General features: G+C 41.6%; 1 protein-coding gene across 14 annotated transcripts in view; it reads left to right on the forward strand.

The window, feature by feature from the left end:
* Positions 1-22,500, forward strand: part of EBF3 (EBF transcription factor 3) — a 224,832-nt gene that overhangs the window by 169,564 nt on the left and 32,768 nt on the right. For all 14 annotated transcript variants that reach the window (XM_053309947.1, XM_053309949.1, XM_053309950.1 and 11 more), the window contains one exon: positions 1,365-1,491. In XM_053309947.1, coding sequence (XP_053165922.1) covers positions 1,365-1,491 — 127 coding nt within the window. The remainder of the gene's footprint in view (positions 1-1,364; positions 1,492-22,500) is intronic.

The following is a 22,500-nucleotide window of genomic DNA, read 5'->3' on the forward strand; positions in this document are numbered from 1 at the left end:
GTTCTATAGCCACCAAACTAGTAGCCATTGATAGACCTGTCCTCCATGAATTCGTCTAAGCCCGTTTTAAAGCCATCCAAACTAGTGGCCACCAGCACATTCTGTGGCAGAGAATTCCATAGATTAATTATGCTCTGTGTGAAAAAGTACTTCCTTCTCTTGGTCCTAAATTTTCCAGCCTTCAGTTTCATGGGATGACTCCTGGTTCTAGTGTTGTGAATGAGGGAGAAATCTCTATCAACTTACTTCACACCATGCATAATTTTATACACCTCCCTCTTCTTTTTCAAACTAAAAAGCCCCAGATGTTGTAGCCTCGCCTCACAAGGAAGGGTCTTCATGCACCTGATCATCTTGGTTGTCCTCTTCTGCACCTTTTCTAGCTCTACAATGTCCTTCTTAAGATAGGGTGACCAGAACTGTATGTAGTACTCCAAATGTGGCCACACCGTACCTTTGTATGAGAGCATTATAATATTAGCATTTTTATTTTCAGTCCCCTTCCTAATGATCCCTAGAATGGAATTGGCCTTTTCCACAGCTGCTGTGCACTGAATTGACACTTTCAACGTGCTGTCCACCATGACCCCAAGATCTCTCTCCTGATCAATCACTGACTGCTCGGACCACATCAGTGTATTATACAGTTGGGATTTTTTGCACCAATGTGCATAACTTTAGACTTGCTTACATTGAACCTCATTTGCTATTTTGTTTCCCACTCACCCAGTTTGGATAGATATTTTTAGAGCTCTTCACAGTCTGTTGTGGATTTCACTACTCTAAATAGTTTAGTGTCATCTGCAAATTTGGCCACTTCGCTGCTTACCCCAACTTCTAGATAATTTATGAACAAGTTAAAGAGCACTGGTCCCAGTGAAGATCCCTGAAAAGCATTCTTTCATGAATGCTTTTCATAAGCTGTCAATAGCTTATGAATAAAAGCTATCATGAAAGATCTTTTAAGACTATTAATTCATATATGGCAGAGAACTGAACACAGAGAAATATACGTTAGGGACTTCATGGCCCTCTAGTGGATGGCCTGCTGTAAAAAGCTTCCAGATACAATTGGACAATTTTAAAAAACCCTAGGAAAAGGTTTAAGGAAACATATGGAGGCAATTTTCATATGAATGATGCCCTGTGGCCTTTCCTGCAAACTATAACCAAGGATCATTTGCAGATATTTTCATTCAAAAAACTCAGCAGAACCCTCATCTTATGTTGTGACAGCAAGACGGCAGCATTTTGATAAGACGGTCCAATTTAGACTCATTTTGCTAATTATATCAAAGTGACAAATGTGACTACTATCACTATAGTCTTGATTGAAATTATGTTTACTGTATTATTTTTTATAGCTGATAACACCCCATGCCATCAGAGTTCAAACCCCACCACGGCACATTCCTGGAGTTGTTGAAGTAACTCTCTCCTACAAATCCAAACAGTTCTGTAAAGGTGCTCCTGGAAGATTCGTCTATACTGGTAAGTGCAGAGTTTTTTTGTTTCTTCTAAGCTGTAAACTTCCATACCTTAATGATGCAGGGAATTAAAAGCTTAGAATGTCATGCTGGTATATTCACATTGGTATATCTGTCAGCAGCTACAAAGTGATTAAATACTGATGGGTCAATCTCAAAATGTGACTGTTAACTCACAGCAGCAATCCTAGGGTCAGAGAACTATATATTTTTTCCAAATATACCATTTTGTATTTTCTATTACTATTATGTTTCAATTTAAAATCAAGCATACTATCCGCAATCTGTCCAAAAATGTTAATTTTGTATTGAACTTCTTCCAAAATGTACTACAACTCTCCCTCCCCATCCCTCTCCACCCTCCCAACAGCTAAACCCAAGGAAATTTCAGATTTAATTATTTATTTTTAAATAAAGGGCATGATCCATCCTTGTGTGTTCATAGCTATTTTAATTGGGAAGAATCAGCCTCAGGCTCAGTTAAAGTGCTTTTTCTCTCTGCTACCACCCATCCCTGGATTGCCTTGGGTACCTCTAACAGGTTTTAAGTAGCTTGTGAGGTAAGGCCCAAGGATAAGACTGACAGCTGGACAAGCATGGTCCTTCTGACCTGTATAAGGATCAGCATGCTGCCGTGCAGATGCATCTGAGGACCAGCTGAAAGGGATAAGGAGGAAAGAAGGCTTCATCGAGCCCTCGGCAATTCTACTGTCACTCACATGGGTATAAAGATTTTAGTCCTCATGGTCACTGGGGGTAAATGTAAATTTTAAGAGGCTTGTAAAGTGCACCAGCTACAACTATAGCCTTGTAGCTTCTTACTCCAAAGTCAAGGCAGGATACACATGTGCTACTAACTAAAAATGTTATTCAAACTATTCTAAAGCTAGGTATAACTTGATGATTTGATTCATTTATTAATCTTAAATGTTGAAAGTAATAGTTAAGGTATTGCAGTATGGTATTACAGACATATCATGTCTTTAAATATGGTGCTACTGTTTAACAACAAAAAGCGCTGGACTTGTTCACAAAACCAAATTGGGGTGGGGGGAGCTGGAGGGAAGGCAGGATTCTATCTTCCTCCTCCCAGATGACCAGGGCCTGTTCATAGCTCTGCCACTCGCAAACCCACATGAACAGTGCAAGTGACCTCCATAGCTGAGATTGAGAGTGGAGAACCAAGCTAGGTCCTCCAGTATACTACAAGGCACTGTGCGAGCAGCAGAGAGGCAGCTCTCAGTACAGCAATAGGGATCCTCTCCCTGTCCTCATAAACCTCAAAACTTTATGGTAAACATGGCTGCTGGTCACCCAGGAGCAGTTTAAAAGTGGCAGTGGCACACACGACCAGAACATAAGGTAGGACAGACTCTGTTTTCCTCCTACCTCACTTTTAGCCAGGTAGCCTGGGCTACCCAGGCTTGTTGCTGCTGGGTCGGGAGGACTCCTGATGCCCTAGACGACCAGAGATTCCTGGGTTAACCCTATCCTGTCCTGGAATCTCAGGCCATGAGAACAACCTTACTCCTTCGTGACATGAAACCTGGTAATAAAGGCCATATTCTTTCATCATTCTTTCTAAAATTGATATTCTTTCATCATTTTTGACTTAAATGTGTGTGTAGTTTAACAGAGCTAGGGAGAAGTTAGATGCTTTGTGATTATTACTTTTTTGTCATCTTGTTCATATGTAACCCTTCTGGCATTTTAAAAAATGAATCCAGCAAACCTACTGGACAGAAAAGATGCATGTGTACATGAGTGGTACTCATTTACTAATATTTATTTTCTACTGACAATTTCATCTAGAGTAGCAAGTAATCAATGGATGTATACAAATGTGTATAGGTTTGCACTGCTAAAATATATATAAGGTAAACTATAGTTATGTTAAATAAACACTTATTTGCTGATCTGAAGTGACTGTGGGAAACATTAATGCCTAATACATAAAACTTGCAAAACATGTTTCTCCAACACACTGAGTCCTTCTCACGCTCTGTGAGAAAGGGCTTGAAGGGACAGGGGATAAAGCCTCAAAAGGCTTATCTACCCCGCAGACAATCTCCATTGCTTTTGCTGGGTGGGTGGATCGCCCACCCAGATGATTGCCAGCTACTGCAGGCAGCAGGGAGGTTTTGGGGCCAGGAAGCCCCCGGCACTCCCATAATGCACAATGCGAATGCATGGTGCATTATGGGGACACCCCCCCCAGATGATGGCCAGGAGCCTTGCAGTCTCCCAGCCCCTGCTGCAAGCAGCCAGGCCTGGCAGATGATTAAAAAAATGGAGCTAAGGGAGTTCTTGCTCTCATAACCTCATTTTAAAGGTGGGCTCCAGAGGCGAGTTTGCCACCAGGAGCTGCGCGGCTCCTGGTGGTTCTGAAGATCAGCCGAGACTGGGCTTGGCTTTCTTAGCCTGGTTTTGTCTGATTGTCAGAACAGCCTTACTATTTCATTGGGATTGAAAATGTGTGATTAGGTACTTTGAAAAGCTGTTTTCATGGTTGTAATTCTCTAATCTTTGGTCCAGAGTAAAATGCCAATTCAAATGTATAATTTCCATTATACAGTCTTCTTGTTGGACTGTACAATGTAACAATTAATGTGAATGCTTATTGAAAACACCCTCAGCATGTTGAAAGCTTACATGGGCATTCTGAGGTGGTAACGTAAATCTCAGCCAATGCACACTGGAATGTGGTCTAAAACTGTTCTAGGGAGCAGCTCACTGGAGTGACAAAGGAACTGGGACATCATAAACTTGGTTGCTAAATTTCTTATGACAATGGGAGTCCATTGAAGAACTGCCATGTTGAAATGCAATACACATGTATGACATGTGGTGAGCATATGGAAGTACATCCCAAATAGTTGCATTTATAAATAATAGTGACAGTGCTTCTTTAATTAAATATTAGGCTAGTTCACATGATTGAAATCCAGACTAGGAAAGCCAGGCACACTTATGATCGGCAGTTGTGTGAACTCCAAAATTAAGGTAGGAGGACAGGAGCATGATCATGTGCGAGGTAGGAACTGGGTCAGACAGTTTTTCTTCCACCATCAATAAAATGCTGGGGTGAGAATCTGGGTAGGTTGTGCCTGTCCTACCAAATGTAAAGCATTTGGATATCCTTAATACATGCCACAGGATACACAACAAGCATATTTTCCCCCACTGAAATCAATGCGTTTAAGCATGCCTAATTCTTGGTTGTATTGTGTCCATAAACATGAGCAGAAAATTTCAAGATGGGAGTGCCACCTTTAAATAAGCTGAGGTGTCAGAGTGAGGGGCCCTAATAAGTTGAGGCCAGTGCTAAGTTTACCACCTGGTCACAATTCTTCCTAGGTTCCTAACAGTTCTATTCTTTTTTAATGAGAAAATAATGGCTGTAGTGGTTATAAGCACACATAAACAAAGGTGTCTGTGGTGGTGATGTGTGTGTGTGTGTGTGTGTGTGTGTGTGTGTGTGTGTGTGTTTACAATCAATGTTGGCTATGCTTACAGTGACTGAAAAATAACTGATACCAAACTCTGAAGGAAACGTATGGTTAAAATAGTAACTGAGACCAAGCCACTCAAGATTCAAACTTATGGGAGAGTAGCAGGTCAAGCTACTTTAGCGGGGGTGGGGGGGCATAAAATCTAAGTAAGTACACATGCAAGTAAGTAAATAAATACATACATACATAAATGGCTCGCAGGTATTACTGTTATTTCATGGTAAAGCAGCAGTTGATTACCTTGCAAATTTTTAGAAATAAATTATTACCCATTCAGAATTATTCAGATGTCTTTTAATTATAGCTAGCATGTTTTGATTATATAGATGATATTACAAGAAAAATAGGAACATTGTAAAGACATAAGAAAGTTCTGTAGACATCTTTCATATAGGTTATGATGCAACAGAAGGAAGTGTGTGGTTTGTGGATTTTTCTGGATGCGTATTTAAATTTGCTATTTGAAATATCTGATGTGCTTTTTAGGTCTCTCAGGCTGGCTGTTTTTATTCTGGAAGTCGTTTTTTGAAGCACTTATTCACAAATTGCCCTGCTTGAATCTACCTGTAAATGTGAATGTACCTGTCCTTTCTTAAAAGCAAAAGTTATTAAAAATCCGGTTTTGTTTGCTAGTATAAATGCATAGTCCCACTGATCTAGATACATGTTCTATTGGGAATCTGTCTCATTCTTTAAAATTCAATAGATAAATGTAATTTGCTGAGTGTTTCTCTCTATGTAAACTTTCATAGTTTTACAGTGTTTAAAAGTCACACTCTCAAAAAGATCAATTTATTCTTTGTCCCTTTTACCAGGAGTCATAGGAAATGTTAAAGAATGACATTTAAGTGAATCAAAGTTACTAAAACTGCTGTGGCAGCAATTAATTTACTGGAAGCATAAAAATAAAGAATTACAAGACTACACATTTTAAATGTTTTTAAGGGGCATAGAAGCCTATATGGCTATGGAACGTAAGAGGAAGGGTAAGGTCAGAGCCTGTCTGACCTGGAAACTTCAGTCTGATTTGTATTGCCCCCAAATTGGTGGGGACAATGAGATAATCATTGGAAATTACACTTACCATTGAAAACTGAGCCAAACTTCACTGTATTTCACAATATGAAAATTATGTGGCCCCATAAGAAGGAGGGGCAGAATCCCCAGGGCATCTGTTTCTCATCAGTGTCCCACCATGCTTGCAGTCTGGCTTGGCACTCTAACATTTAACCTTCTCAGCATGAGGTGGAACAAAGGGCAACAAGGCTGTAGAATAATGAAACAAGGGTGTAGTGTGGTATAGAAACTGCTTTTCAAAGTACAGAAGTTAAGCCATTTAAATTACATTTGTGTATGCTGATATAAAAAAATACCAGATTTCTTTTTAAAGAAGGCAAAACACAACACACCAGACCAGACCCTGTTAGTCACATTTATAGTAAGTATGCTGTGTTTTTTCTCAACAAGCTGAGAGGAAGATCTATTACCATCTATCCATGCCTTTTTGCTTACTGCTTTCAACTATTGTAAAGATACAATTACCTTGGGAGATTGTGGCAGTTCAGTTGATTAGCACGGTGAATTAAAAGAATGCGTCACAAATGACATGTCCAGCTCTTCTCTACTAGTCCTTGGTATTCCCAGTGTACCTCACCCTTGTTGTAAGAAGGTCAAAAATTAGAGAGAAATAATAGTTTTCAAGCAGCTAGCACTTAGGAGCAGAATTAACAATCATTCTGTATGTAATTGCCAGTTAGCAAATTGCCTTCCAGACTGTAAAATGCAATATAAACTGGTGGGCACCTAAAATTAAATTAATGAGATATTTGCTGCATTTAAAAGTGAACAGTGTAAATTAATAATTGACTGTAGCACTTGTTAATATTTGTCAAGTAGTGTATCACTTGCTTGTCTAACGACAATTAAAATAGTTCTTACCTGAAAAAGAATTCATGGCACATTTAAATTAAGCAGCTTTCTGCAGGTTAGATTCATCATTTTACTTGCTAGCAGTCACTGAAGGTTCTTAAATTAAATATCTGAGATTACTTTTTAATTAGATTATAACCATTGCAATGTTATTTGATTAAGGCAAATTGTGATTTGTATGCTTCTAAATGGAATTATGTTACAGTCAGTATTTTTTAACATGCATTTGAAAGTGTGAGGAATTATGTGTAGTATTTTTAAGAAAACAGTAGCACATGTACACTAATGCAAGAATAAGCATGTCACCATTTTCTTGGAATTCACTTTGCATAATGATTTCCTGACGGGGGAAAAGAAAATCATGTTAATAGTTTGCCTTTAATTGCAGTTTTGCACCCAAGTGTGTTGCTGCCCACTCGTCTCCCTCCTCAGTTGGGTTAACTTTTGCTAAAACAAAAAGAATATTGAGATTCAGCGTGTTGGAACTCAATGGTACACATATTTATAACATGCACAGAAAAATGTGAGTGTTGCATATACAGAATGATTCATAGGTCTGCAATACCTTTAATAGTTTCTTTTATTATTAGTTAGTAAAACAATGATTTCGGCACAAAGACTTACATTCAACTTCAGGCTTATAAAATAATTACACAAAGTAACCTTGATAGCATATTTTCATTCATTCATTCATTCATTCATTCATTCATTCGATCTCTATACTGCCCTTCCAAAATGGCTCAGGGCAGTTTACACAGAGAAATAATAAATAAATAAGAGGGATCCCTGTCCCCAAAGGGCTCACAATCTAAAAAGAAACATAAAATAGACACCAGCAACAGTCACTGGAGGTACTGTGCTGGGGGTGGAAAGGGCCAGTTATGCAGTATATACATTTTTATAGCATATGTATCTGTTTAAAAATATTAAATTTTACTCTCACCTTTCCCAAATATCATTTGGGGCTATATGGGGAAACCATATATTTGTAACTATATTATTGTTATGGATCTTTCAGGGTTAACGAACTATTTCATCCATCTGTATCTGTATCCATTTTGGTTAGTCTATATCATTTTAGCCCACTTTACTGTCTGAGAAGATCTCAAGCATCAAATATTTTAAGGATCTTTTGTGTGAGTTCCAGTGTGGTTCTGTCAATGGAGCTGCTACACTGTGTTCAGAGTCAATAGCTCCCTTCCATCACAGCCAACACAAACTAGCTGTCTCATAGGTCAGTGCTCTTTAAACAAATTACTTGTATCCACAGAGCAAATGATTGTTAATTGCCTCCCACAAATCATACTATTTTTACTATGCTAAACTAAATGCTAATGCCTTAGTTAAATTCAAGCCACCTGATCATTTCTTGTACATATTCAATTACAGTTCTTAACCACAGAACTTTATCATCATGAAAAATTATTAATAAAGCATAGTGAATAGTTTTTTTGGCTAGTACTTGGGAAAAAAGAATGTTTTCTGTCACACTGTAATATTCTTAACAATTCTAATCTCTGTGCTATAAGTTACTTCTCCAGCCTTCATTATTCTGTGGCAATATACAGTCTCAATTTTTACCGTATCAGACCTTGGGCTAATACTGGTTGTCAAGAGGCCCTTAAAAAGTAGGACAGATATCCTTGTTTTTCTATCAGGATATTTCTTTCCAATATGTCCTTCAAAAACTGATGAGCTTATTTTTTAAAAAAGAAAATTGGTTACAGCTGCCACTTTAACTTTTCAAACTATGTTTTGTAAAAAAAGAAAAGAAAAGCATATTTAACATTAAAACCATGTTTTGTGAAAGCTAAGATGGGAAGAAAAGCATTCTGGTTATTACTTCCTTATTGTGCAGTTAGATTATCAATATAAAAGAACATTTTAATGAAGTAAGCAGTAATGAAGATAAACAAAAATTGAATAACCTATCAAAATGACAGTAAGATTGCATAAAATAGCTCATTTTAAACAGCTGTAGTTCCAATAAGTATAGCATGGTCATTGTTGTCCCCTTTCTTTTCTGTCTCAAAGGAGACCAAAAGAATGAGACATACCATTTGTGCTATTGCACAAGTAGACTATTTGTTCTAATCAGTGACACCCATTTACTTGAATTGCTTAAAATGAACTATACCTCATACAGAAATCGCACATTTAGAGTGTTCCATTCATCATCTGAAAATTGAGGGCCAGTAAACTTTTCTGTTCCTCCAGCGGGATCATAGACATGCATCAAAATGTTAAAAAATGATTGGTGAGAGAGAACTGTCACCCATTTATCAAAGAAAAGGAACATTATTTGCTAATTTCCCAACCAAGGCAGTGACAGGGTGCTTCGTCTTTAGACCCATGGTGACCAACATGGCCTTTTTGTTATTAGTACAAGTCAAGCGCTTTTTGGCTGTTGCTAACAAGACACATTTGTCTATCATCAGAGAGTGCTCCCCCCCCCACAAGTAGCTGTGACCAAAGTCTGATCTCTGCATCACTACTGGCTCCACTTCTCCTGGTTGTGGCAGCACTGGGTAAAGGAGGAACTGATAAATCACAGAGTTTCTGCATCAAGGTGAAGTTATTGACTCTGTTCTACCAAAACTAACAAAATGTTGCAGCAAGGAGACAGTAATTCATTTCACAATAACAACCACAAACAAAAAAAAGGACAAAAGAGTTATTGGCTTTCACTTAATAATTGCTTAAATCTGATAGCATGCAACATACCTTTAGTTTGCTTTTGTTGGATTTTTTCAGTTAGTTCTTTCCCCTCTATTGTGTCTGTAAAATTTATGCATTATTATATAACACATGGAAGACAATATACTAGATGGTAAACAGAAAAGAAACGAATGTATTTTAGTTTTGGTGCTTTTGATTTTCCAACAAACAAACAAACAACCAGCCACACCAAGGTTACAACAATCTTTTCAAATTTCTGAGGTTGCCAGAACTTATGCAAAATAAGTTGTGAAACAAGAACCCACTGTCACCCCCATCCCCCACCCCAAGGGAAAAAAATATTGCTATTTAAAACTTACCAAAAAATCCATAATTGTGAATGAAGTTTCATGGTAGTAGATGCATCCAAATAATAGTGATAAACAAAGAACCTGAAGTCCCACCTCAACCTCCACCCACCCAAGCCTTATACTCAACTCTGCTCATTTCCCCTGCTGTCATTTTCTATGCAAATGTATATAGCAAGAGTGTCACCCTGTTAGCCACATACTAGATTGAACTATGTGCACATAAACCAATCAACAGAGTGTTTGCAAATGTTTAGATACAGATTGTGCTTTGCTACAGATCAGAGAATCTAAAGCTACTTTGAGTTGGTATTTCCACTCTGTTTGCAAAGCTTTTGTCAAAAACTTGCTTACTATAGGTCAGGGAGTCTATAAACAGTAACAAAACTTCAATAATGTATCAGGTGTGTTGCAGATGTGATCCTTCAGATATAACCACTTCCTTGTTGTATCTGATAAGCCTTATTTTAGAGTGACCTAAAAGTACATAAACCAGTAGAACAGGGCTTTGCAATTTTGGCCCTTGCGTTTTTTTGGACTACAACTCCCATGCTCCCTAGCCACAGTGGCTAATAGTAAGGGATTATAGGAAACATAATCCAACATCTGCAAGAGTGCCAAAGTTGTTCAGCTTTGTCTTAGAATGTTTCTAAACTTTTTGTTAGACTTCCATACAAATTAAAGAATTTAACAGTTATAAATCTAAAAAGGAGAGTAATTTCAGATAACCCCTTATCTGTTTCACCTGATTTCCATACACTGGAATGTCAGAATCAGCTCCTCTTTTTATAAGGAGAGAAAGAGAGAGAAGGAAAATCCTTTCAATTATAGTTTTATTTCCAGTTCTCTTCTAAATTAATTTTAAAAGAATCACTTTGTAACCTCTAAACATTTTAAGCATTTACATCATTGCCGGCAATAATTTATAAACTAAAGGTGCTTACCTGCGCATGCAATGAGATGGTGCTAGAATACAAGATGGTACACACGACCGTGAGAGGGGTGGGGAGGCAGGGTGGGGAGGGGGAAGGCAGAGATAAACCTACCTTCCCCCCAGACGATCCCCGGAGGTACAGGGTTGTGTGTATGCTCAGGCTGCACACAGGCCAAGCACACACAGAGTAGGTTGCCTAGAGCACCTGACTCATGGGGAAACCCCCCAATGCATCGTGCTCAGGAATCCCTCAATGCTTGGAGCAGTGTGGATCACTGGAGGAAGGAAAAATGGATCCTGACCTCCAGGAATCCCAAAATGCACTATCCCTAGATGCCTAGATGCCCAAATCTGTGTGTGCTCAGGCTGTGTGTAGCCTGAGCACACACACAACCCCATACCTGGGGTAAAGGGTGCACTTGTGCCCTTTAACCTCGGTTAAAGCCTGGGTTAAAAATTCAAGCTTGCAGGGCAGGCAGCACTGGGATCAGCCCTGATCCTGGCATTTCACACCGGCAGCCAAATCCAGGCAGGGCTACCCTATCCTGTGTTTGGCTGCTCATGTGAACAGCCTCTAAGGTAAGGTAAAGTGTGCCGTCAAGTCGATTTCAACTTCTGGTGGCCACAGAGCCCTGTGGTTTTCTTTGGTAGAATACAGGAGGGACTTACCATTGCCTCCTCCTGCACAGTATGAGATGATGCCTTTCAGCATCTTCCTGTATTGCTGCTGCCCAATATAGTACCAGTGGGATTAGAACTGTCAACCTTCTGCTTGTTAGTCAAGCATTTCCCTGCTGCGCCACTTAAGGTGAACTCTACCACCACAAAAAGCAAAACAACCCCCCCCCCCCGCCGCCGCCAAAAAAACACAACCAACCAGGCTCATTGCTGTCTTGAATCTCTTGAATTAAGTGGAGACATTAAGTAACATGGGGGAAGGAAAAGCTGTAATTATAGATTCAACTGATGGGGCAAAAATTGTCCTTAAGTGGCACCTAGCCACCATTCAGATGGTTGGCACCTCTTTGGGCGGGAGGAAGACCATCTAATTGGGGTTGTATGTATGGTAGCTAATCTAGCAATAAGAACATTGTCTGAGATCTAGACTAACAAAGACCAGTGCTAAGGGGGAGGCAATAGTACTGCTGAAGAGTTCAATTAACTCTTCGACACTTGTGATACATCAGCGCTTCTCCTGTAGTACATCAGTTCCATTAATCTGGATGTGAGCCAGTATGTGTTGCTCAAAGTGCTGAATGTTGCAGCCTAAACATATAGGAACTGCCCATGATTCCCAGTCCATCAAGGAAGCCTCATAGGAACCTGATCCAACAGTGGAAGCCTGCTTGCATGTTTGCAATGAATTTGCTCAGGGTACCTGTAGACATTATCACTGGACGACTTACAATGCGGGCATGATGAGATCCCATCCTTGAAAAAATTTCAAGGGCTACAATTCAGGAAGCTTATGTTGAGGAGAAGGAAAATAATCTCTTTTCATGGTGCATCCACACAGGGTCAGCTGCAATCCAGTCCTTAAATGGTGGTAGGAATCTCGCTTCTTAGCTATAGTACCCATGGGAAGAGTAAGAACCAAATAAGGCCACAAATATGAAGACAGACAAGCACAACTATGGTTTGCATTATTAAAATATATCTCAATTAGTGAAGCACCTTGGAGTATTTAATACTTAAAATAGAATATATTGTTCACTTTGATAGAGTAATAATGTTTCTTTATCATATTAGTAAAATACTTCATCATATTAGTAAAATGACAAGTTTTGTTAGTAAATATTCTGTCACATTAGTGAAATGTATTCTCAAAATGCCATGCTCTGTTACATTAATGTACATATTAAATGGTGCTAGTTTCCTACCACAATATGAACATTTATGGTTCAGGAAATATTTTCCCTTCCATTATTTTAGACATTCTCAAGGAGCCTAATTGTTTTAGTATCATTAGCAATGAGTCATCTCTGCATAACAATCTTTGTATTATCATCTGGGAATTCAGAATTCAGTGGTCTGTCAAAAGTGTACACAACCTGAGGCTCCAAGTATTCAGAAACAGCCCAAAGTTGTCTGCTTAGGCACCTAAGGGAAAAAGAAAAGAAAAGTCAGAAACTGGGTTGGGACAATTACCATTAAAGGTACCAGGCGACAACCAGACTAATACCACAGCAGTGCAACAGTGTTTTCCAATGTGGGGTGTGTGTGTGTGTCTCTGTGTGTGTGTGTGTGTGTCTGTGGGAGTGTGAGATTTTTTGGTGATTTCCCCATTTCCCTCTGTCACCATCTATGCCTCCTAAAAATATACCCCCAAGGGTATTTCCAGAAGGCATCAGCGACTGCAGAGAGAAAGGGGTGGGGGGAGGTTGTGATGGAAAACATTGTTTTGTTGGTGTAGCATTATTCTGGATGCTGGCCAGCTTACACTTTCTGAAGATATCAAATAAAATTAATCTGGATCTGGATGAAAAGAACATAGCTATTTCTTGCATCTCAATTCCGAATTCTATAGTACAAAATTATTACAGTGTTTTAGTGATGACTCAGCCTCACGGTGGAGACTTCCCACATGCCAGGTTTCAAACCTCTTGGAACATTTCCACTACACACTTTGGAATGAGAATATTAAAATTTAGTTTTGACTACTAAGATTTAAGGTCACTTCACACATTATATTTTTCACAGGTTCACAGAAACCTTTTAAGATGTATCCATCACAGGGGGAAATAGGTATTCCTGAGCCCATATATCATGTAGGAGCACATGCCATGGATTCAGAATTGGCTGTGATTGATTGGCAGACATGCACTGGATACCATGAGGTGTGTAGACACCAGTAGAATGGACACCAGTAGCGTGTAGGCCTATCATACTGATGTGTTGATATCACTGTGTACATCAAGTCTGGGAAACTTGCTAGATAAACTCTGGGCCACTTCAAACTTTGAGGCTGTTCTCAGGCGCAGGCAAAACTGGGTTAAAAAAAGCCACGCCTGGTTCTGCCTGCACGTGAGAACTGCCAGGATAGGGCCGATCCCTGCAGCGCCTCGGTGGCAAACCCGCCAAGCCAGCCACTCCCCTAAATGAGGTTAAGAGAGCAAGCATCTGTCAGCCCTGGCTGCTTGGGGGCCCCGGCCAGCTTTGGGGAGGGGACAGGGGGTCCCCATCTCTGCGCCCAGACTCTCAGTGAGGATTGTCTGTGGGGAGATAAGCTTTTAAGGCTTCCTCCCTGCTGACTCTGTTGACCTTTCTCCCCAATCATGAGAAAGGGCTTATTATATTTTTAGGCATAGATCTACTGTATGTTGTAGGTGTATATCTAAAATGCAAAGTGTAAATGCAACAAATGCATGTTTGCAAATATGTGTGTCATACAGATACACTTACCAGGAAGCTCTGATTGGCTGCAGTGTTTTTCCCATTTTGTGGGAAAACCTAGATTTGCCTCTGCATTTTTTTGCAGAGACATTATATGCATTATATGTACCTTAGAGATCCTGATTTTTTTTTATTTCCTCCTTCCCTCTATTGCTTTTCTCACATGATCACTAGATAGCAAAGCAATAACAAAACAACCTGCTTGCCTGGGCAAATTTCTTTGCCATAGAAGCTTCTTATCAGTGCCCTTTCTTGGTATGAGACTACCTTGAAAGATTGCTCAATGCTTTTGACATGTGACTTGATAAGTTACTACCTAGATAATGGAGCTCTTCTCATGATGGGTGAGAAGAGCTGCGGGGCGGTCTGTGGGGAAGGCGGGCTTAACTTACCTTCCCTGCAGACGATCTCCTGCTCTTCCCTGGGTGGGCAGATTGCCCGCCCAGATGACTGGCAGCTCACCTGGCAGCTCTGGGTGTCGGGGTGCAGGGAAGCGCCCACACACACACTCACCGGAGCTCCAAAATTATGGGAATCCCCCCCCCCCAAATGTGCTAGTCACAGCTGCAAGTGGCCGTGGCTGCCACATGATCAGAAAAATGAGGATAAGGGAGTGCTCACTCCCTTAACCTCATTTTAATAGAAAGCTACGTAGGAGGGTTTGCTGCCATGTAGCAGGCCCGATCCCGGTGGTTCACACATGTGTGCAAAACAGGGCTGCGCTCCCTTAGCCCGGTTTTGCACGTGTGTGTGAATAGGCTCAATAGGTTCTCCACACCTAAAGTTCTATAACTAGACTGGTAACTACATTACTGAGTCCAGTTCCACAGTTAATGGAAATTTAAAAAACAAGTATATGGTTTGCATATTAACTATAAAATCCACAGAGGCTGTTCTCACATGACTTTGGGTTAGGCTATGTGTGAAAACTGTCGTGATTGGGCCCTATCCTGGCGGGCCAGCCCAGCCTAGCCCGGCTGCTACCTGGGCTACTGGATCATGTTTTTGCTGGGGCTATATTTAGCCCAGTGAACACAGACTGGTGCCTAGAGCACCTGTCTCCTGGGGGAATCCCCCAATGCATTCTGCATGTCACACAGTGCATTGTGGGATTCCCAGAGGCTGGGATGCATCATCCCGGCCTCTGGAGCTTTGCACTGCAATCATACAGCACTGCTCATCTAGGAGTGCGGTCCACGCTCCCAGCAACTGGACTCAGTCATCTGGGGGGGAGGTTAGCCTTCCCCTGCACCTACCCGCCACCCTGTCCACCCAGTTGTGTGAATGACCTCAGAATCAAATATATCCTTTGAAATATATCAAATTAATTCTAAACTTTTTAAGCAAAAGTATTTTTTGTAATAAGGAATTTTTGTTTATTTAAAACAATCTCCAAATCAACTTCTCCCTTCTCATGGAAAACTTACACATTAACTTTCAGTTCTGCTTGATTTGCAAGCTTTTAAAGTACAAAGAGATGTTGATGTGGGGTTATGTCAAGTAAATGACTCATTCCAAGATAGTACAAGCCTGCAAAAGAGGATTGTATGTAACATCTTTTGTAAAATGCAATTGCCATATTAATAACACAGATAGCGTACAATAAAATATCATTGGTCTCTGATTCCTAAACCACACAGCTAGTATGAAGTAGAAGACAGAAACTAGACTAGAAAGATGTAGGTTCAGGTTCCATTGCCAGGAAATTTGGGACCAACAAATGGAGGTACTTTTTTACACAATGCATAATCAACTTGTGGAATTCTCTGCCACAAAATGTGGTGACAGCCAACAACCTGGATGGCTTTAAGAGAGATTTGGATAACTTCATGGTGGAGAGGTCTATCAATGGCTATTAGTCAGAGGGCTATAGGCCACCTCCAGCCTCAAAGGCAGGATGCCTCTGAGTACCAGTTGCAGGGGAGTAACAGCAGGAGGAAGGGCATGCCTATAGGCTTCCAGTGGCATCTGGTGGGCCACTGTGTGAAACAGGATGCTGGACTAGATGGGCCTTGGGCCTGATCCATCAGCGCTGTTCTTATGTTCTTAGAATATGCAAGCAGGGAGATTGGTCATGATGTATAGACTACAAATGAATTAGGCATGCACTCGCGGCACTGTAAGAGCTCACATGCATATCAGGTGCCACAATACTTGTGAATTTGCCACTATCTCTCAGACAAACCCACCTTGTAGGGAAAGCCCTGGATCTGTCACTCATTCTCCAGGATACTAACTGAAAGAAGATGGAGTTCATCTGGAACAGTGTGCTCTTCAAGAGAAGGACATAGGAACAACATAGGAAGCTGCCATATACAGAGTCAGACCATAGGTCTATCTAGCTCAGTATTGTCTACACAGACTGGCAGAGGCTTCTCCAAGGTTGCAGGCAGGAATCTCTCTCAGCCCTATCTTGGAGATGCCAGGGAGGGAACTTGGAATCAAGATGCTGTTCGCAGAGTGGCTCCATCCCCTAAGGGGAATATCTTAAGTGCAAACACTTGTAGTCCCCCTTCGTATGCAACCAGGGCAGACCCTGCTTAGCTTAAGGGGACAAGTCATGCTTGCTACCACAAGACCAGCTCTCCTCTGGTCCATGGTCCAAGGACCAATCTGGAGAAGAGCATTCAGTGAGGTAGTGCTCACAACTTCATGAGACTGGGGAGGTAGTGCTACCAGGATGATTTCAGTCACATGATTCCTTAACAGATTTAGCATGTTACATCTACTATGATGATGAATATTTTGCTCAGCAGTAGCAAGGAAAGCCACACCCTGCCTGGAGCCATCTTGCTATCAGTGTATTGGTTTCTCTTATCTCTGGGTTCTGGAAACTAAACATTAAACTAGACATGCTCCGCATGATGATTTTCTGTTGTGAATAAGCCAGCCACTACCCTTTCAGACTTCTGTCAAGCTGAGGATGAAGCCTCTGTTCAACCAGTCTACCTTCATGTCGACTAAATGCCACATGCTTTCTTTAAACTGACACGATAAGCAAAGCAAGGTTGCCTTTCTGTGTAGGGATGTGGACATTATTCTCCCATTTGCCCAGGTAAATTTTGGCAGAAGTATTGTTTGTGTAAATCAGAACATGTGGTCTCTAGATCCTCTTCTGGAAGACAAAGGTGGCTGGTTAGATTGCTGAAGCTTGTGGACTTTTATTTGAAGTTTCTTCCCTAGACTAGATCCCTTGAGTTGCTTGCTGTTGGAGGTGGGCTCCCTACATGCTTGTTATGACTTCTCTGTGTGGTTTCCTTAGGTGTATCCACCAAGTCAGGGAAGTCTGTTCTATAGTCAGGCTGTTCTTCTCTACATCTAACCCTAACCCTAATTGCTAGGAAGGCAATTAAAGCATCCAAAGAGACCTTGTGTGAAAATCAGACCAAGCTGCTGCATCCTGAGAAGACACCATTGTCCCCAAGATTTTTGCTAGCTTCAGCTCTGGCTCATCTGCTCTGGCAAATCTGTAGCTCTACCTTCTGCTGACTCTCCTTAGATACATTTAATACTGCACCATGTTGATGCTCATTCTCAGCTGATTGAGTAACTGCTGGTGATGTAAGAAGATCTTCTCCAGGCTGAGGATGAAGCCATGAGCCTACAGGCATTTGGTGGTCCTGCACACAACTGTTTCTCCCAGTAGCAATACAGAGCTAATCGGAATATCACTGAGGTATGGGTATAGTGAAATCACCTGGAATCTTAGGTGAGCTACTGGTGTCAAGAGGACTTTGGTGAACATCCTGGGCGTTGATAACAGACTGAAGCCTGTTGGAAGTGTATCCCATTATATTCAGATCTGAGGAAATTCCTGTGGCTAGAGTGGGTATGTGTAGATAGGCCCTAAATAGATCTATGGAAGTCAAGTCCCCTTGATCAACAGCTATTACAACAGCTACAGAGTCTCAAAACAGAAGTGTTTCTTTGTAAGGATGTTTGAGGTCCAAAACCTGATATCTCTCTTTTGTGGGGGCACTGTAAAACAAAACTGAATAAACTCCTTAGTTCCCCTGCAGATCTAAAACAATCTATTGCTCTTATGTCTAAATGATGCCAGAATAATTTGTTGCTTGACTGGATTATTTGAACCTGGACATCAATGTACTGATCTGTGAGCTTTTCGACTACTTCTATGCTGTCTCCAGCATCTATGCATCTGTTTTGGATAGATGTATCGTCCTGTCTAGTTTGGGTGTTGCTTCATGTCTCCATGGAATGATGAAAGTTTCTGACCTGCCAAGTAGCAATAGCACTAGCAATAGCAATAGCACTTACATTTATATACCGCTTTATAGCCGGAGCTCTCTAAGCAGTTTACAATGATTTAGCATATTGCCCCCAACATTCTGGGTACTCATTTTACCGACCTCGGAAGGATGGAAGGCTGAGTCAACCTTGAGCCCCTGGTCAGGATCGAACTTGTAACCTTCTGGTTACAGGGCGGCAGTTTTACCACTGCGCCACCAGGGGCTGTAGGTACAGGAGATCCCTTCTATGTAAGCTTGGCTGCACTCTGCCTATACTTGAAACCACTGTAGGTTTGGAGCTTGAGCCCATGTTTGGGAAAATGCAACCATGCAATGGTTGCTTGGCTTTCAAATCCATCTTCTTGACAGTGGGCAAGGACCACCCCCACCCACCTTCATTAGTTCCACATCTAGCGGAAGAATTTGGAACATAAACAGGTTAATCATTCAAACAGGATTGAAAACCAGGATTGTTGTCTGAGCTTTCAAGCCACATCTTCTGGTACACCACTACACTTAAGGCTAACCCTCTATCACTCAGCTGAATATATTTCTATAAACCAATTTCTCTCAGGTCTTCAGGATAGTCTTTGCAGATCCTGAAGTTTCCAGTTCCTATGACCATGGGTACATTGCCCAGTTAGGCATGCTCCATGATGTATCTGGTGTGATATTTACATAGGGACATTATAGGAAGCTGCCATATACTGAGTAAGACCATAGGTCCATCTTGTTCAGTATCATCTGCACAGACTGGCAGCAGCTTCTCCAAGGTTGCAAGCAGGAATCTTTCTCAGCCCTATCTGGGAGATGCCAGGGAGGGAACTTGGAACCTGGATGCTCTTCCCAGAACGGCTCCATCCCCTAAGGGGAATATCTTACAGTGCTCTCACTTCAAGTCTCCCATTCATATGCAACCAGGGCAGACCCTGCTTAGCTAAGGGGACAAGTCATGCTTGCTATTACAAGACCAGCTCTCCTCTCAGGTCTTCAGGATAGTCTTTGCATAGTCTTTCATACAGGGGCATAACTATAATAGGGCAAGGGGAGACAGTTGTTTTGGGACCCACTGCCTTGGGAGGCCCCCCATAGGCAAGTCACATGACTGACTCCCCCAACTGCGCACCCACCTGGGCTTCCTTCAGTTGTATTCATCCTCTGAAATTGATGTGAGTGTTAAGACCTGGAGCTACCAGAACAGCATGTCTTTCTCTAGTACCATTAAATGACTTACATCGTCCACAATTTACAAAACCTTTTAAAAAATAATTTAGGATGATGTTTTGTTGTGGCACATAGGTTATATTTTTACTATGTTTTTTGTTACCACTATTGAGCCTCATTTAAGATTTCTTTACTTCATGAGCTGAGCTTCAGTGAGGAGGGGCATTTTAAAATCTTGTCCTTGGGCCCACTCCAACCTTGCTACACCCCTGCTTTGATAGTTTTTAAATTTATTTATTTATTTATTGCATTTATATGCTGCATTTCTGTCAAGACATCTAAGGTGGTTTACAAATATTTACATATTAAAAATACAACAAAATAAATGTTACAGAGGATAAATACAGTTGTATCAAGCAGTCTCTGGGAAGGTGGGAAGGGGCTGCCCCAACAGTTGTCTCAGGCACACAGTTGTTCCCTTCAGGAGCTGATCATTAGGGATGTTCATGAACCGGTCCAGAGGCCATTTAAGAAGCCTCTGAACCGGTTCGAAGGCAGCGCCGGCTCAAAGGTTCGATGCTGTGGGGGGGTTTTCTTTAAGGGCGGGGGAGGGTGCACTTAACCCTCCCGCTGCTTTTCCCCTGCTGGCGCTCTGTTTTTAGTGTAATTCATGGGGCGTCTCGATGGAGGTGCAGTTCAACGCCGTATGGGGTGGTTCTTAAAAGGGTTTTAGGGTAATCCATGGGGCAGCAGCGTACCCCCCTGCCGCCACTTCCCCCGTTCTTGGTCAGAAGTGGCCAGAAGTAGCGCCTGCGTGTGCACCCAGGGAGGTATGCTGCCGCCCCATGGATTACCCTAAAAACCTTTAAAGAACCACCCCCACCTGGCGTCAAACCACATCTCCATGGTTCCATGCACAGCACTACTGATAATGTGAGGTGCTTCCTTCCCTAAGGGCACACAGATCTAAACAGGTATAGTGTTGTGTGGGTACCTTATTTACTATCTTCAGTCCGACATAGTTGGGCCTTCAGACCTTAGTAGTTTGTCAAATAAACCTGGGTAGGATACCACAGGGTGCTTGATTTGTTCCTTTGGAAAAGCTGATCTGATCTCTGGGAGAAGTGAAGAAAAGGTCCCTTGTATTGCAGTTCCAACAATAGGCTGTGGCTATGGGATGAGTTCCAGAGAATATATAGTTTTGCCCAGGAGTATTGGAAAGTAGCAAGAGGTTGCCAGTTTGAATTCCCACTGGTATGTTTCCCAGACTATGGGAAACACCTATATCAGGCAGCAGCGATATAGGAAGATGCTGAAAGGGTCATTCACACTGTGCAGGAGATGGCAATGGTAAACTCCTCCTGTGTTCTACCAAAGAAAAGCACAGGGCTCTGTGGTCTCCAGGAGTCGACACCAACTCGATGGCACAACTTTACTTTAATTATTGGCAAGTCTCTGCTGGGTTAAATCTACCTTGAATTTCTCCTCCTCCTCCTCTCCCGCTCCTCCGCCCTTTGTGTGAAGTCCACTGAGGCATCCGAATGTGTGTGACATCTGGGAAGGGGGAAGGGGAACTCCTTGCCATCTGTTCCTATGTGGGGTATGAGTCTCTTACAAGAAGAAGATGTTCCAGTGAGGTGTTTAGGAGGATCTGTGTGTTTTCCACTTTCCCATGGTACCAGTATCTATTCTGCTGGGATCCCTAGAAGACGTATCCCTGTGTCTCACTGTGCTTGTATCTGAAGTAGCCTCAGGATTGGCTGTTGCACCTTCACTTGGGTTTGTAGAACCTGTTTCCTTGTGAGTGTCCTTTATGCATTCTCTGGAAACTGATTTGATTGCCAGGGCTCATTTTTCAGTTTAGCAATTCCAAGTAGGTCTGTACCTTAATCCATTTCTTTTACTTCCCGCAAGAACTCATATTTTGAATGCTTCCTTGATATAGCATAGTGGTTAGAGTGTTGGACTAGGACTAGGAAGACCCAAATTCAAATCCCCATTCAACCATAAATCTCACTGGATGACTCTGGGCCATTCATGTATCTCTCAACCTAACCTACCTCACAGGGTTGTTGTGAGGATAAGCAGGATATAAATGTTAAAACTAAAGTAAATAAATAAATAAATAAATAAATCTAGGGACAATGCAAAAGGAATGTCTAGGGCTCTTTTACTCACATTACTCTTGGAAAGACAGAACGTTTTTGTCTCCTGGTCCTGATGATCCACAAGCATGTGGTTTAGCCTGACCTGCACTGGAGAGTGCAAAATATCAGCAACTGCATTTGCTGATACTGCGACCGGAGAACTCCACTAATGTATGAGAATCTACTTTGTTGGTCTCTAGGAATAGCTGCTGCTTTCCCACCTGCCTAGAGACAGAGGAAGTGACCAATGTTTGTGACTCCATATTGGATTTCCCATTCACAGCTGCAAAGGAGCGGGGGCAGAGAAAGCTCAGTCTTCTGCATGTTGCCCGAGCCTGGAGGAAAAGGAAGCTGGCTTTGTTTCTTTCCTAGTGTGGCAAGGCCACAGCAGTCATCTCCCCTGTTGGAGTGAGAGAAAAAAGAGCAACATTGATTCCCTCTGTGCCAGAAAAGGAAAAAGAAACCAAAAATGAAGAGGGCTTGGCAGATCTCCACAAACCTCAAGAAACCAGGGAGTCCATCCCTCTGGAGAAGTCAGCAAATGATCCCTTCTTTTGACTGGAGGAGATGCTATCACAGAAATGGAGACTGCCCACTGGATGCCTGGAGGAGAAATATAATTATTAATAGACCAGTGTTTTTTAGCCCTATAATGGTT

This window comes from Hemicordylus capensis, chromosome 3 (assembly GCF_027244095.1).
Source record: "Hemicordylus capensis ecotype Gifberg chromosome 3, rHemCap1.1.pri, whole genome shotgun sequence".
NCBI lineage: Eukaryota > Metazoa > Chordata > Lepidosauria > Squamata > Cordylidae > Hemicordylus > Hemicordylus capensis.